General features: G+C 38.3%; 1 protein-coding gene across 4 annotated transcripts in view; it reads left to right on the top strand.

Annotated features, from left to right (window-relative positions):
- Positions 1–160: 160 nt before the first annotated feature.
- PPHLN1 (periphilin 1) overlaps positions 161–17,683 on the top strand; it is a 70,924-nt gene continuing 53,401 nt past the window's right edge. Inside the window, exons 1-6 of one of the 4 annotated variants that reach the window (XM_014964243.1) lie at positions 161–379; positions 4,836–4,883; positions 5,971–6,062; positions 7,132–7,188; positions 8,832–9,011; positions 9,885–9,946. In XM_014964243.1, the coding sequence (XP_014819729.1) occupies position 4,883; positions 5,971–6,062; positions 7,132–7,188; positions 8,832–9,011; positions 9,885–9,946 (392 nt within the window). In that variant the 5' untranslated portion in view covers positions 161–379; positions 4,836–4,882. The remainder of the gene's footprint in view (positions 380–4,835; positions 4,884–5,970; positions 6,063–7,131; positions 7,189–8,831; positions 9,012–9,884; positions 9,947–17,683) is intronic. The other 3 variants (XM_014964242.1, XM_014964245.1, XM_014964244.1) reach the window with 3 other exon arrangements.

The raw sequence follows: 17,683 nt of genomic DNA, 5'->3' as shown, positions 1-17,683 counted from the left end.
GCAGCGCCCAACACGGGCCCCGGCCAATAGGCGGTGGCCATGGCTGAAGGAAGGCGGGCGTTTCCGGCAACGTGTGGCGCGCGCCGGAAGCGGCGGGAGGCGGCGCGGTGCCGGACGGGGGAGCTGCCTGCCCCGCCGTGGGAGCGGGCGGCGGGTGAGCGGGGCCGGCGGCGGGCGGTGGCCGGCGGGGAGCCGGTTGTTTCTCGTCCCCCTTCCTCAGAGCGAACGCCACGCTTCGTGGCGTCGGAGCCGATGGCGCGGCCCGCGGGCTCCGGCACGGCGGCCCTGTGAGGCGGTCGGCGTTGCGGGGCGCGGGAAGGAGCGGAGCGGCGGCTGAAGCGTCCGTGAGGCTCGTCCCGGGAGAGGGGAACCCCCGGGGGTGAGGGCTTTGGGAGCGGAGCCCCCGTGGCGTGGGGCGGGATGCCGGGCGCCCCCGGGTTGCTCGGATGTTGGGGTGAACGGCAGCGGCGGGGCGGGAGGAAGGATGCGCTCCGCTGGGCGGGCGGCTGCTCCGTCGGCACCGAGGGTGGCTTTTGCAAATCTTATCTTTTAGTCTTTTTTAGTGTCCGCGCCTGACGGGAGACTTGGGTTTCCAGTTTCATTTGCGTTTTTGCTTTGAAGGGAAAGATGTTACTACTCCTGGAGAGTGATTTTAAACTTTAACAACTAGTAATGAACATTGGGAGGCTATATACACTGTAAACACTTGAAGTGAGGCATCTTGTGGGTATGATGGTGTAGCGTAGGTATCTTTGTTTCTAGAGAGATAAATAGGACAATAGTGTGTCCCTTAGCTAATGTCCGGAATAAATTTCTACACTTAACCTAACAACAGGCTGTCCTGTAATATATTTAAAGTCTTTATTAGTACTTAAACACTTTAGGTCTACTCTCCATGGCTCTTTGTTCTCACTCGTATTCGTTTAGTAGGCTCTTTACCGTGGGTTAGAGGTTTTCATGGATAGTCTTACAATAATTCTTTGTCTGGTGCGTCTAGAGCTTCAAGGGAACAAAGACTCTGTCAGAAATATACAAGAAGGTGTGAAAGTCCACAGGACCTCTGCAGGCAACCAGTAGGGTTTGATACATTTGTTTTCCCTGGATGAAACATTCAGAGTTGGTTGGTACTTTCAAGTGTAAACGTTGAAAGCATTGAAGTTTTGCCCTGTTAAGACACCAGGGTGGTGAGCTGACATATTTTGTTGTCAAAAGGTTTGTGCTGCAAGATGGAAAGACACGGTGGGGGCTGTGATCCATACAGGTGTTTGCATTGATGCTGCTAGCAGAGCAGCCCCATCAGCCTGGCAGAACATTCTTTTGGTAGCACTGACACTGATGAAGGATGGGATGTTGGTAACTGCAGGTGTTCAGGCAAAGATAAGCGCTAATGCATCAGTCACTGTACTCATGTAACCCCCAACACATTGTCTCCCTTTCTTTTCCTTCCCAGTGATATATTAGAATGATGTGGTAAGAAGAGCAAACCAGTAGGATTGTAAATCCTCATCATAATGCTGCTGCTGTTAATAATTTTATTCAGCTTATGCATTTCTGGCCTTTTTTCTTTTTGAGGTAGGAGTTAATTTGACTTTTGTGGTCAGTGCTCTCTTAAGTTTTGGGTTTTTTTCCTTTTTTTTCTTTCTCTTACTTTAAGTCAAAATTATTTTGAACAGATCAGGAAATATTGGAAGAAAGCCTTTTCCTTCAGGCTATTTGGTATCTAGATTTAATATGCCTAGACTTGTTGCAGTCATGCTTCTAATTGATTTTGAAAATCTTATAGCCTAATACTTGCTATTAGGAAGAGAGGGATTCTCTCTGTATCCCCGTTTTTTCTCGGTGCCTTCCTCACAGTAGTTTATGTACTGTCGTGGCAGATTTTTCTCTCTGCTCTTGCACTTCTGTGTTTTCATCTTAACAATAGAGGTCTGTGTCAGTGTGTCTATTCAGTGTTTTCTGCCTGTCCCAAGTATGGGGGAAGGAGGAGAAGGTTACTTTTTTATTCCCAAACTCAGTTTTATCTGTCTTGCCTCCCTTCCAGTAAGAGATACTGGAATATCTTTAAAGCACTATCCAATACAGATTCTAGTTGTTGGAAGCAAAAGTAGTGTTTTCTATGTTTCTTTTTGTCCTCAAAGCAGCAATTGTAAAATTTGCTATGTTGTTTCTAAAAAGTTGCAGTTCTCTAGGTCTTACAAGTACAGAAGCATCTAAGCGTTTTTTGAGATCTTTCCAAAATGCGAGAGAGACAGAACTGGCCCACAGTTGTCCACCTCTGCTGTTTGTCAAAGCAGCAGTATAAAACCAGATGTATCCCAGTAGCAACAGGGTTACTGCAGCTGCCTGCCTCTGCACTGTACAGCACAGCATTAATTTTATGCTTTGTTCACATACAGCAAGATGTAGCCATCTGGGTTAGAAAGCTGTATGTTTTTGACACAAAAAAGTAGATTCTGCAGAAGGTTGATAGCACACACTGCAAATTCATGGATCCTGGAGAAGTAGATATTTCTAGCCGTGATGAAAGTTAATGTCACAAATAAGTGTAAACAAGAACTGTGTACAAAATATTGCCGAGTCCTGGAGTGCTTTTGCAAATGTGTCAGCTTTTTTTAGCATATATTATTTAGAAAGCAAAAAAGAATAAAAAGTTAATGATTGATAAAGAAAACCCAGTTGTACAAAAAAATCTAAAGTTTAAGTGACCCAGGTAATCTGGCTGATGAAGAAACTCTTTTTATATTACTTCAGTTACTAGCAGAGAGTAAGACATAGTGCTGTGATAATCGAAGCAAACCCATTCTTGGCACCTGGCCACAGCAGAGCAGCTTGCGCTGCGGTAATAGAATGGCTTCTGCATACGCTGTAGTGGCTTTATTTGAGAAAATAAAGACCTTGCTTTAGGGAAAACAGTCACCTCTAACCAAAAACAAGAAGAGGTTGTTTAAATTAATATAGCGAGTGATTATATGTTATATAAATATAAAGAAATATCAACAACTATCTGTGCTGTATATGCTAATAGAAAATAGTCAATGTGAGTGACAACAGTGTTAGGTGTGAAATAAAAGTAGATTTTTATTTTTTTTTTCAACCTTTGTTTAAGGACAACTTTGTAGTGACAGAACAGATGACTGAATACAGCGTAGTAAGCAAGGTTTGATCTCTTAAGCCCATGTTAATGGAATCTTCTTGTATTGATCCGAAGAGTTTACTATCTTCATGGCTATTATTAAAGCTGTGTTAGGTCACAACATTTAAGAAATGGAAACATTTTTTTTTTCTGTAGAAGCAGATGAAATGTGCTCAAGATGCTGGGAAATGCATTTTCCTCCCTTTAAACACTTCTCTTTTTTTCTTCTGGTATTTTCAAATGCATCCTTGCTTTCTCTCATTGTCCCAGCTCGAAATTGTCTGTTTAGTCTTCTATAGAAAATTGGTCTCATTCTACTTTTTTTCCTTGCCAGCATTTTGAGGAATGTACTTGATGATTGATTCTGTCTGATTTCTTCATTTCATTTCTCTATATGCAAAATATTCTGACTTCTGAGAAATCTTTTTTTTCCCACCTTCATACTTACTTCATGTCTGGTATAACTGTGCATTCATTTTTTCTTCAGTCTGTCTGTTTTGTGATGGTCCATCTCTACCTTTTTTGCATCTTGTGTGGGCTTGAGGGACCAGCGGCAGTGTGTTTTGATAAAGATCGTGTAATGATTTTGTCTTGCCTCGGCTAATTCTGTACCCCCCCTCCAAGTACACATGCAACCCAGGAGAATTCAGGTACTATTCTAGATGCGAGGAAAAGAGGATTGAGGGGACAGTGTCGGAGCACATAGAGCATCCTCCCTGTGACGTGGGAAGGAGAGGGCACAGGGTTGGCCTAATAACAGTTAATGCACGTGTTGCCCCTAGTATGAATTTTTAAGGCTTTAGCAAAAGTCGCTGAAATAGAGAATGAGGAAAAGCTGAAGCAGTTAGTGTGAAAGTGCCAGGAAGGTGCTTCTAGTGGATATGTCTGACCAAGAAATAGCACAACATGAGCAGTGGTTTCAGAATTAGTAACTGTTAATTGGAGCACATTGGCGAGGACGGGGACAGCAAACACTCTAGCTCTTATCCTTACTAAAACCAGGACTAACCAAACTCTGTTGGTTTAGTCAGCTTTTGTGGCTACATCAGACTACTCCTGTGTCTTGGTTATGGATCGTACTTAAGGTCAAGCCTGTTATAAAATGGAACAGAGTTTTAAGAAGATACTCTGATTCGTTTGTACCAATGGGAGGGTCAAAATCTCTGAACATAAAGGCTTACTATAGTTAGGAAAGAGCTGCTTCATCAGGATTTTATATCTATTACCAAAGGAAAAGCATTTGGTACATCGAACTTTTCATTAGCCTCTCATCACATGCAACTGAGTGTTATTTTTTTCTACTTAATGATATTGAAAGACAGTTAAATAAATATAAGTTAAATGAATATATCAGATATTTTTCTGATTTTTTTTTTTTTTTTTTAAGAAAGCAGTTACGGTAGTTTCTAAAAGCTTTTGCTAGCAAATGAAAATAAAACTGAGACTTGAGACAGTGAGTAAAAGATGAAGAATGGAATTTATTAGGAAAGTGTTAATACTTTGTCACAGGAAGTTTTTTGATACTGTGAATTCAGCTGAGTAATTAATATTCTTTCTTAATTGAGTGTAGTGAATTACTCTTCAGACAGATCATGGGGGATGGGCAGTCGAAAGATTCAAGTTTTAAATGCCTGGTTTACTTTAAAAAGTGTACTTATGAGTATACATGCATTTTTTGCTAATTTCAGTTTGTTTTTTGTAGGTAATTGAATGGATCTTCAGAATCAGTGTTGCTGAAACTGACCAAAAAGTAAGTATGTGAGAGTTTGTCATTTTTTACAGAAATACATGTCTGACTTAGTGCTACCCCTGTTTACAGTTAATAAACCCTTTGTCATGTTGATTCTTAACATCTGTAATAATCAATATTTTTATATAGCCTCATAAGTCTATTTCCAGTTAAGTGTTTTTATTTTGTGCAAGTAGATAGTTACGCATTTCTGTTTCTGAATATGTCCTGCTGTTTCTACTTCTTATTGATTTTTTTTTTAATAGCTAGAACTGCCATTGTGAAGGGCAACTTTGAAAAACATAACTCTAACAATTCCTTATCTGTTTTCAATGAGATATAGTTTGTCACCTTTGTAATTATCAGAAAGGTTTCAGCTCCTCAAGTTTATGTTGTCTAACACAGCATGACTAGAATCTCTTATGCAATGCTTTATTTCCACCTGTATTTATTACCAATTTTGACTTTGAAAGTCACCTTTCTCTGGAACGAGGAATTTTTGTGTTGTGCTGGCTCCCAATTTAAAACAAGAAAAATCTGCATGTGAAGAATGCATTTCATTAGTGTATTCAAAACACAGAGCTTTGTACTAACTAATGTGTTGTGTTTTAATGGGTTTCTAGATGGTTGAGATGATGAAATAATTCAATCAAAGTTGCTATATTATATAGAAAGTAGAAATTCTTCAATCTAATAAATAGTTGAAATCTTTTTTTAAAAAAGCCCCCTAATTTTAGCAGAGCAGTATTGAAATTGATATAAGGTATATATAAGCTGGTATTTGCAATGTGCATATATTTCAATAGTGCTGTTTATAGTATCTGTAAGTCCTATAATTATACTGATTATACAGCACTAATTTCCATTTGTTCAATTGTTCTTGCAAATACCGAGAGTTATTTTCACTTCAAGTTCAATAATTACTTTCTATAACTGCATAGACTTAATTTTCAAAGGGCTAATTAAAAAAAAAAAAGGTGTATGTGCGGGGCTTGTGCATAATACATTGTATTGGGAGAAGTCTGGGAACCTTTATTTCTATGCTCACTATCCTTTCATCTATTTGAGTGAGTCTGGTTTTGGCTAATTGGATTTTTATTGTCTTTAGTGGCATATCGAAGAGATGAAATGTGGTCTGAAGGGCGATATGACTATGACAGAGTTCCAAGAGAACGTCTCCCTCCAAGGATTCATCCTGACGTAAGTCTATAGTATATTTGTCTAGCATTATGCCATTATACTATACCTCTATACCATCAGGGCTGGATTTTTGTACGTAGTTAAGTTCCAAGTGTACCCCAAGTTCCATTATTTTCTCATTCATATAAGCCAGCAATCTAGCAAATGCATCTGCAAGAGATAATAGGATGCCTACAAAATTAAATATTGTATTTTTTTTTTCAAATCTGTTGAACATGTTTGAGAATATTTGTATTCTGATAAATTGATTTTTTGGTGTAATTCTTTGTGTTATAAAACACAGGTTTCTTAATAACTTCTGGAGAACCAAAGGCCATATACTATGTTATATTTTCCCCCAGACTTTTTTTTTTCTTTACATTAATACCTGTTTGAGGTGACATGAGATGGTAAAATGACTGGTTTCAGTATTATTCTTGTCACCCATGCAGTTTTTCATTATGATGCTTACAGTATAGAAGGAAGTGTTCATAACAAATGTTGAAAATACATCTTTGCCAAAGAAATTGTGTTTTGGAGCCTTGCAAGGGAAATGCTTTCAAGAAGAGCATTGATGGAAATCTACTTTGTAGACTGGAGAGTTCTATTGTGTTATGCCTGTAAAAGCAAACACAGAAGCTATGCTTACTCTGCTGTGGAATAACTTTAGAATGCTGACAGAAATAAATTCTGTACCAAGGAGTTGGTTAATATTATTTTACTATTTTTTTTTCTTCTGTGTCTGAAGTCTGTAAAGAAGAAAGAAAACAGGTTGTAGCTTTGTTTTTTGAGCTACTACACCTTAAATAGATCTTTAAGATATTTCTATTTACATGCTGTGCGATGTACATTTGGTAAACTAGTATTTGATGTACCTGTGCCTCTTAATTGGCTTTTCTGTTAAATATTTTAAATGTTGGAATAATATCATAGCTGATGTAGTGTACTTTCTGGGTTACCTCTACCATATTTTCAGCTCGTTTTGGAAGTGTACAAGCATTGGTATCTTGGTAACAAGTTACATAGTCTTCTCTAGCGAGCAGCGTATTGGTGTTTGACTGCTCTGTGATGTTTTAAACTCTCTTTACAGGTAACAACAAAATTTCTGCATTTTCAGAAAACTGGAAATCGGAGAAATTTGCACAGGGTATTTATTCAGCTACTTCTCCAAAATACTTATCAGAAATAGGACACAAGGAAAGACAGAATTTATTTTCACAGATTTCTTTTTTTTTAATCAACATTTGACTTGACTAACACATTGCTAATTTAATTTAACCATTGCAACAATGACATTCGTAAATTCTTTTAGTCTTTCAAGCTGTCCAGGGATGAATTCATGGAATATGCATTATAAAAATTTACTTTAAAATTTAAAAGATATGATACACTCATTTTGATGCAAGAATTAACTAGATTATTCAATGCTAACTTCATAGTACATGTGTTTGGAACTGGGGATGAAGGGACTAGCAGAATACACTCATTTATCACAATCAATACTATCCATCTGCACCAAAACAACACCCCTGGTAGCTGGGCAAACCAAAATCTGGTGTCTGTCCGCCTTAGTGAAAGGGTATGAAGCTCCTTCTTGTACAGCTCTGCTGATGCAAGACAGTTGACAGGCAGTTTTTGTCCTTGTAAATCTTTGTCATTGTATCTGTATCTACCTGCAGAGGTCTGACTTAATTTTGAGTAGACAACTAAAATGGAATTAATTTATTCGATCTATGAACATGCTTAGCATCTGCTGATAGGTTAATACCTCGGAACTGCGACTGTTGGTGCATTAGATTGTGACTTCTATTACTATTGAAAAAACTCGTTTGAGTGTCCTTCTCCTCACCTCCAAATTGCACATGCTGACTCAAGTCTCTGCATTTACAGCTTGTGTTTTTAAGAATTGAAAAAATAGAAACATACATAGAAAAAATATCTTGGTAAAGGAAGAAGACTTAAAATACAAGATCTTGCATTCATGCTTTCATTTCCTTTTTGTTTTCAGCTGGCTGAAAAAAAACCTGGATTTGTATGTTTTGCAACTGTGCAATTTGCACTTAATAAACAAAGGATTTCTGTAATAGATAAATGGTGTATGACATTTTATCTGAAGGAAATAAATTAATTTTGCATTCTAGCAAAATGCTATTCAAAAGTTGTATTAAAAGAAAAACTGAGTGTGTTAAAATTGTCTCTGTCACCTGAATCCTCAGATCACCTACTGCATTGTATTGAGAAGGTGTTTATCTATTCAGATTATGAAGCAAGGATTATAATCTCCATAGTGTGGAGGATGTTATTGACATTAAGAAAATTGGTAGTATTTTCAAATGGGCTCTTTGTTTTACAGGCTTACAGATGTAACTTTGTGTATTGAATTCCTAAGTTAACGTAAAAGTCTCTTAGAAGTTGATGTGGCTAATGCTTAAAAAAAGAAAGTAGCTGATGCGTAGAAAGTAGCTAATGCTACTGCTTTAACCTTTCAAAAGGAACTTAAACTATGTTGACAATTTTCCCGTAATAATAAAACTTATAATGCCTAAGAATTGCATCTGAATGGTATCCAATTGGGTTTTATAAGTTATTCCACCATCAGACTGGCATGATTTTTAATGTTTGTTGTCCCCCTGTGCTATTTCAGCTTTAAGATTTTTATAGTCCCATACATTGAAATAACTTGTTTGGTTGGTTTTTTGTTTGTTTTGTTTTTTTTAACTATTGTATATTCACTCAGGCTTCCAGCTGTTAAAAGCAATATGATTTGGGTTGGGTTTTTTTTTGGTTTAGGATGATTACCATAGAGTAGTAAACATTGTGCCCAAGAAACCACCACTGCTGGAGAGACCTGGGGATGGGAATTACAGTCGGTATGATGATTACGGTCACGCTGAGTACAGAGACTATGAAGAGGGTCGCAGTTTCTCCCATGAGCGAAGAAGTGGCCCTCCACACCGAGGTGTACGTAAGGTGATTCTTCTCACATTTTTATGACTTTTATCTTCTTATTGCTGCTTGAATACTGAACAATTCAAGTATTATTTCAGACAGAACATTGCTCTTGCTGCTGTTCTCATGAACTGAAATAGAATGAATAGAAAAAGGTTTTCATACTTGCTGCTTTTTTGCACTTACTGTGCTTCTAAGACTTGTGATTTATGGCAATACCTGTTTGCTGCTTCTTATGGTTCGTGGCTACTCTGTTGACTTAGAAAAGGGCCCTTGTCCAGCTCTGTGGAAAGCTTAGAGTCTGAACTGGAAAAACAGAAGTGGCCAGAAGTCCTCTGTATGAATAGAAGAATGATTGCAAAATCTTTCTGTTTAACAAGTCCTTGCACATGCAATTTGTTGAATGTTGTCTGCCTATCCTTCTAATTCACGCAGTTATTTACTGATTTAAATTCTGTTGTGATATTGAATGCATTTTTTTTTCTGAGTAGCTACACTTAAATACAAAATTTATGCTCCTTTTGAAAGGTCATTACTGCTGCTTCCTCCAACCCAGCTGTTTGAAATTCTGTTATTTCAAGCTGGTGATGATAATGTACATTTCAATGAGGAAAAATTCCTTTTTTTTAAGTCAGGGCCCCTGTATATAGTTTGGAAATTTTTGTAGGTTTTGTGTTTTGTGCAGCATTTCAAAGTTGCTCTCTTTAGTATTATTAGAGGAAGAAAATAAGAGGAATGTGGTAAAGCGAATAAACTGAGAGGAACTTTGCTGTGAGTGTTTAATAGTTTCTTTTAGCTCATTAAAATGCTTTGGTTTTGCTGTGAATAAGTACCATTTGGCAACTAACTGTTGAGATACACATCACACAATTGTTTTGCATGTATGTTTTGCAGGATGAATCAGGATACAGATGGTCAAGGGACGATCATCCGATAAGTCGGCAGCCTGAGTACAGGTACTTTATAAGGATTTAAGTAGTGCCATGCATAGGCTGGGATTCTTTAGGGAATTTCTCTTTCTTACCAAAACAGTCTTTAGAACTGAGCAATGAAATGACAGGAACGTGGGGAAGGGCATCTGTTGAAGTAAAACATGATAGTGCAAAAGTGGTTTCTGGTTGTATTGTTTGAAGGGCAAATTAAATAAACGGTATGCCGTGAAAGTCTGTATTTTAGTATTTGTTTAGTAAGGATAGGAAAAATAATGATAGCATCTTCAGGATGCTGGCCTGGGACTGTAAGTAATTTAGTGCATCTCCCTAATCAGTCGCACTTTTTATATGACTTCAGAGGATTCCTTGGCCTAATTCTGCAGTGACAGAAGCAAATACCTTGGGGCGACAATACAGTGGAATGTCACCTGTGCCATTTTAAAGGTTGCTGGGGTGGATAATGGGATTGTGAAATTTAGTGTAGCCTTGTTCTGACCTCAGCTGGACTGAGGAATTGGTATTTCTATCACAGATTATATTCATTTCTGTGAGCGCTTTTTAGTCTGTAGCACACAGATGCCTGCAGTGATGTTTGATATGATATTATTTGCTGTGATAAATAAAGTGCACGGGATAGTGTTACACTCAAATTTTTTTGGACAAGGATGAAACTCACCTTAAATATTCAGACAAGAATTAATTGTTAGTATGACTGAAATATTAACAGTCTAATCTAAGAATGTAATCTCATGGCTGTACTTCAAAATGCAACATTCTGTGTTTCCACTTCTCAAGGTGCCTGCTTTTCTACCAGGCTTGTGTTTCTGTATACTGCATCATGGTGTTAGTCACAAATATATCATTCTACATAGAATAACTCATTGTTACTGCAATCTGTATAAAACTATGCCTTTATCAGACAAAGATCAACAAAAATAAACCAAGTTAGCTACAGACACCTTGTCAGCTAGACAAATTGCTGTTAAAACTGCACCGACTTAAAAAAAAATAGAATTTCAGGCAGGTCAAGAAAAGCTCAGAGCAAGCCTGACAAGTGAAGCCTAGGTCTTGAGGCCTTGCAAACTCAATATTAAGTTGTTGGTAGCAATGGCAATAAACTGCTACAGGGCTGCACAGTTGCAGGAAGTATCTATTCGTTTGAATGTGATGATTTAGATGCAGCGTAAGTGGGTTACTAGATGACTTCACCATAAAAAAAAAAAAAAGAAATCCTTCATATACCATAATGGTCTGTGTGTGCTAGACTTCTCTCAAAATTACATTCTTGGGGCTAGAAGCAATAGTAAAGAGTTTTGGAAAATACTAAGTGCTTTATAGAAACTTCTGCAAAATTCTTGCATCTTTTTCTCCCCTTTTAGAAGAATCAGAGTTGATTAAAGCTGAAAAAAAACCAAGACTGAGAAGACTGAGTGTCAGGCAGTTTATTTTACGCAGAACAAGAGTGGCACCCAGTGGTCAAAAAGATTGTCTTAAATGCTTCCTTAAATGCATCCCGGTTTCTTCCACTTAAACTGTGTGGATAAAATGTCAGCTTGTTTTGTTGAAAGCTTTAAAAGTGTGTTGTGTGATAGGTGACAGTTCCGTCTGAGTCTTTAGTATATATTTCAGAATATGTAACTGTTACATGGCTACAATAATGGTATGAAAGAAATTAATAAAGATACTTGGTTCAGTTGATGGTACGGGAATGTATTTGTGATTGAATGAAGCCCTACTGATTTATTATAAAAATAAGTGTTAGCATGTCAGAAGTCTGATTGTTCAGAAGAGCACAGGAATAGTAAATAACCTGTAAAATCATAGAATACAATCATAGAATTGTCTAGGTTGGAAGGGACCTTTAAGATCATCTAGTTCAACCATCAACCTAACTCTGACCAAAACAAACCACATCACTAAACCATGTCTCTAAGCACTATGTCAACCCGTCTTTTGCATACCTGCAGGGATGGTGCCTCAACCACTTCCCTCGGCAGCCCATTCCAATGCTTAATAACCCTTCCAGTGTAAAAATTTTTCCTAATATCCAGTCTGAACCTCCCCTGGCGAAACTTGAGGCCGTTCCCTCTTGTCCTATCACCTGTGACTTGGGAGAAGAGACCAATCCCTGCTTCTCTGCAACCTCCTTTCAGGTTGTTTTAGAGAGCGATAAGGTCTCCCCTCAGTCTCCTCTTCCCCAGACTGAACAACCCCAGCTCCCTCAGCCTCTCCTCATAAGACTTACTCTCCAGACCCCTCACCAGCTTCATTGCCCTCCTCTGGACCCGCTCCAGCACCTCAATGTCTTTTTTGTGGTAAGGGGCCCAAAACTGGACACAGTACTTGAGGTGAGGCCTCACCAGTGCCGAGTACAGGGGGATGATCACCTCTCGGGCCCTACTCACCACACTGTTCCTGATACAGGCCGGGATACCATTGGCCACCTGGGCACACTGCTGGCTCATGTTTAGCCGACAGTCGACCAACACCCCATGGTCCTTTTCTGCCTGGCAGCTCTCCAGCCATTCATCCCCAAGCCTGTAGTGCTGCATGGGGTTGTCATGACCCAAGTGCAGGACCTGGCACTTGGCCTTATTGAACCTCATCCTGTTGGTCTCAGCCCATTGGTCCAGCCTGTCCAGATCCCTCTGCAAAGCCTCTCTACCCTCCAGCAGGTCAACACTGCCACCCAGCTTGGTGTCATCTGTGAACTTGCTGAGGGTGCACTCCATCCCCTTGTCCAGATCATTGATAAAGATGTTAAAGAGAATCGGCCCCAATACCAAGCCCTGTGGGACACCACTCGTGACCGGCCGCTGACTGGATTTAACTCCATTCACCACCACTCTCTGGACCCGGCCCTCCAGCCAGTTTTCAACCCAGCGGAGGGTATTCCCATCCAAGCCATGGGCAGCCAGGTTCTCCAGGAGGATACTGTGGGAGACTGTATCAAAGTCTAGATAAACAACATCCACAGCCTTTCCTTCATCCAGCAAGCGGGTCACTTTGTCATAGAAGGAGATCAGGTTTGTCAAGCAGGACCTGCCCCTTGTGAACCCATGCTGGCTGGGCTGGTCACCTGAGCGTCCTTCATATACTGCATAATGGCAGTCAGGATGATCTGTTCCATGACCTTCCCAGGCACCGAGGTCAGACTGACAGGCCTGTAGTTCCCCGGATCATCCTTCCAACCCTTCTTGTGGATGGACAAATCCTGTGATCAGACTGCTAAAAGCTTGTAGCATTGCGTGGTTGGTAATAAACTTTATTTTTTGCATATTGCTCGCTATTGAGCTATGTAGTAGATCTCAACAGAGGAAATCAAAGTACAATAGTTGGTATATGTTGTCTCCTGTAGTCAGAATGCTAATTACTTTCCATTTCAAAGACATTTACACTAAAAAGCATGAGATTAAAAAATGATCATATGCGAAAATGCTTTCTCTTTGACGTGGTGAACATTATTTTGGGTAAGTTCTTCTGGACTACATGTAAATTTTTAAATTTTTTTCTTTGAGGTAGTAGAAGGAGATTTAAGATTACTTTAACCAGAAGTACTTTTTAAAAAATTGCATGGAATGTGGCTAAAACATAATACAAAGCTAGATTTGTGAACCTAAAGACACTCGGGAGACTTGTAAAGCTAATGGGGTTTTGTATTCAGTATAGTGACTATAAATTCTAAATAGAATAGCTCTTTTATTGACATAAACAATCCATTTTCTTGAGCAGTTTTACTCATTCAGCAGCTAAAAATGTGCTGTAAGAAGTTGTTGTCAATATTATGTTGAACATTTCCTCTTAAGCATTCACATTTTCCTGCTTTGATTTCTGGCAGCTTAACTGTTGAAAAGGAGTTTCTGCTCTCTTATGCTTTCCATTTTTCTTCCATTTTTTCTATTTTTCTTCTTTTTAATTTTACATTTTTTTTCCATTCCATTTTTCTTCTTCTTCTTCTATCTTTTTTTGGAGTCCTGAAAAACACTACTTAAGATTCTCCCAAAATAAAAGCAGCTGCTTATCTGGAATATGAAAAATCCTGACATGGTACAGAATTTTGGGGGTGAAAGTTTCCTATGTTGAAGAAACCATCTGTTAGGTTCTTGGAGTGGTTTTGTTTGTTTGTTGTTTTGTTGTGGCTTCCTTTGTGGATTATTTAAGCTATTGCCTTTTCCTTAAAAATAGGAAGTACATGCTTACTTAGCAGTTGCATAGCTGCAGCAATTCCCCAATGGATGACAAGAGGATTGTTGAGGTTCTACCACTTGGCTTAATTGTTTTATTTTTTTTTCTTGCCTTCGTTCTTCTTACGGAGTTATGCTCCAGTTTCCAAGCAGCTGTCATTTGCCGATAGTCTACCCTTGAGCGGAGCATTACTGGTCCTTCTACCCTTTCCTTGGACCACTCAAGAATTGAGAGTTGTTGGCCATGTTTTATACTATGTTCAGCGAACAGCTCTCATCCTGACCACGACTTCTTTATGGCAGTGTCATTTTTAATATGTAAAAAATGAAGTAATTAAGAGGATGTGCTGGGCATAGACTTCAAAATTACTTCCCAGCCCTTTTTCTCTTGTTCTGACCTAAGGGATTCTTGCTGGATTTCTGAACTACAGGATCTAATGTGAGTTGTGTAGCCTTACAGTCATAGCTTGGTTTGAAGTGCCTCCTGGTTCAAGCCTTTTTGGCATGTATAAAGAATTGTACATCAAAGCAGAATCTCCTAGTTTGGAGAACAGAGAGTTTTCTGCATGCATGATGACATTTTTAGTGTCTTGGTCGCTGATGCTCTGAGAATTGTGAAACTTGGAAATTATGAGAAGAGTAAGGATCAAATAATACATGACTTCTTTATATGTTTATCTTTTGCTGATGTTGATCACTTCTGAGGCTGTGTTATTACTTGTCTTCAGTGATATATCAAACTCATTTATTCAAAGCAGTTGAATTATACTGTGCGTGTCAGTTTTTTTGAAAAGTTGCAGGGAACTGCTGTATGTTGAAGAACTCCAATTTTGCAGTACTTCTGTATGGGCCTCATAGCAATGGATTTTGCATACAAGTTCCTTTTTATGAAGTCAGATGAACTTTGCAGTGTGAAATGTTTAGAAGATTGTTAGCTGCTGTTCACTTTAGTCATGCCAAACTTTAATCCTTTTGAGCGCACAGAGCATTACTTCATTCTTTTTTTTTTCAGCCAAACTGAGTTCTTAAGATGTGAAATATGTGAAACTTGGCAACTTAAGATGGGTAAAACTCATCTTCAAAGAGGAATTACAAAATGACGCACTTGTAAATCCCAGCTATACCCGCATTAAATTTGATCCTTAAAATTATCCAAGGTCCAGATTTTTGTAAAATAAGAATTGCCATATTTGTAGACAAAGTACTCTGCATCAGCAATGTTGGTTCATATAGCAGAGACTCCTGAGAAGGGGGTCTCATAGGACACTTTTAATATCTGCTCTCAAGCTGTTGACGTGAATAAGTTATCCTTTGTTAACGAAGGAAACTTGCTGCTACTACATGTATTCTTTTGTTAAATGGTTGTTGTGGTTTTTTCCCATGTCCTGTGTGAAATAAGGAAGTAGTCTTAGTCCAATCTTTAATACTAATGCATTTGTGTATATAAGCCAAATCTGCTTATCTGGGGTATGCACAAGAAATATTTTGTAATAAATAAAAAAAATAAAGTAATTTTGATGCTAGAAATAAAACTATCTGGCAAAATGCTGAAACTTAATTTTAAACAATCAGTGATCTATGCACACTAAGTTGTATCAGTCAGTTTTATATTTTGTTTTGGAAATTTTTTAAATCAATGACACTTTCCTTCCCTCTGAAAGTTTTATGTAGCCTTCTGAACATTAAACTTGCAGTTAACCTCTTTAGGCTGGTAAAGCATAATGTACCCCAAATTTTGTAGATTCATAAATTTTCATGGTGAGATTTCAAGTGTTTACCAAAGGTTACGGAGCAAATTGGTAGTGAAGTAGGGGATAGAAGCCCAGCAGCTGCAGCTCTCTGATCTCTGCTTGAAGTACCATCCGTTTGGTGATTCAGCCCTTGCAGGTGCAGTATGTGATGACAGGTATATTCTAGAGGAGTGGTCTGAAGATTGCACATTAAGAAGAAAATTGTTCTTTGGCAAGAATGGTTATTTTAAACCAAAACCGTTGATGAGAGAGTCTCCAGATAGAAATTAAGGGTCACTGACTCTTTTCTCAATAAAGCAGGATTTAATATTGAAGGTTCAGATGTGTCATAGGCCAAGGCAGTTATCTTTACATTAGCACTGTGCAATCACCTTTGAATTACAGGGGTGAGCTTGTTTCTTGTTTTTCTCCTCCCTGATGTATTCTTTAGTGAATGAAGCAGTGAACCTGGTTAAATTTTTTATACTCATTTACAACAGTGTATTATATTGTGGGAGGTCTTTAGGCTTTGGATTTAAACTTTCTTGTAATGTAAACTGATCTTTGTCTTGCTTGTAGAACAGAAACTTAGCCAAAGGGATTTATGAGATGGTGCTAAAAATGTACGTTAAGTCTGCTGTTCTGTTGCAATATTTGACAGGTCTTAAGGGACGCCGCACAAGAACCTCATTCTTTATTAAAAAACATGTGTGGAGGGAAATAAATATGGCAGTCACCCAAAGAAAATGGTCTTGCTTTTGACAGAGATTGATAAGCAGAGTTCTAATCATATTCATTAGCACATGCCTTTTTCTTTTAATAAATAAATAAATAAAATCTCTGCCAGAACATTGACTCTCTCAGGTATTCACACAAACTGCTAGAGTAACTTGTTTATTCATAAACGAAATTACAGTTTCCTTATAATAGGTCATTGTGGTAGATTCATTATACCTGTCTACAACTCCAGGCAAGGACTTGTCTGTTGAAATCTTTAGTTCAGAAGACCCATTGTATTAGGCTGCTAGCTAAATTAGTTTACCTTGGCTTATGATATTTTGGGGGGGTGGAAGGGGGAGTCAGAACTTTTTGGAACAAGATAATAGGTAATAGATAACTTAAAAGTAGATTTTGGTTTACGCTAAATATATAATGACTTCATATTACACTTTATGTCTTACGCAGCAGTCTTATTGATTCAGTAGTTGCTATGTTTTCTTTGAGGGCTATTTTCTGCTCCACCACCTCTTTAGCTCTTTTGTGCTTAGGGCAACCAATTTGTTTGCAAACTGAGATTTATATTTTAAAATTTGCATTTTCTTACTTGGCCAAAATTATATAATTGTGTTACTAATGCTTTGGGTTCCTTTAGACCATGGATTTCTATTTTGAATGAATTTTATGAACTCAAATCTTCTCATGCAGATATCACTTAGCGTTTTAAAACTGCCCTGTATTGAAGGCTATGTGTAATTAAGAACAGTTCAGAACTGTCCACTATTGCAAGTCAATGCAATTGAAAGAGAAAAGTTTCAATTCAGACAGCCTGATTTTGTTGCTGTGATAAACCTCTTTCCTCCTTTTATAACAGAACCCTGAGACTTATGACTATGTATGCGAACACTGGATGTTTTCTTACTAAAAATATTATGTCAAACTGAGTTTCTGCTGTTATTTATGTTGGTGGGACCTGCTTTATTTATATCTAGAATTATACTAGAAACTTCATTCATAGTAAGACTGCTGTCACTCCACTTCTGAAATGTTTGTCACTTGCAAGAATGGGGAGAAAAGGAGAGACTGGTGGAAGGGGTTTAAACTGTAGAATTTTTTTTTGTCCCCATCTT

This window comes from Calidris pugnax, unplaced genomic scaffold (assembly GCF_001431845.1).
Source record: "Calidris pugnax isolate Ruff unplaced genomic scaffold, ASM143184v1 scaffold44, whole genome shotgun sequence".
Taxonomy (NCBI): Eukaryota; Metazoa; Chordata; class Aves; order Charadriiformes; family Scolopacidae; genus Calidris; species Calidris pugnax.
Note: the sequence above shows the minus strand (reverse complement) of the source record. Positions and strands in the feature narration are given on the sequence as shown.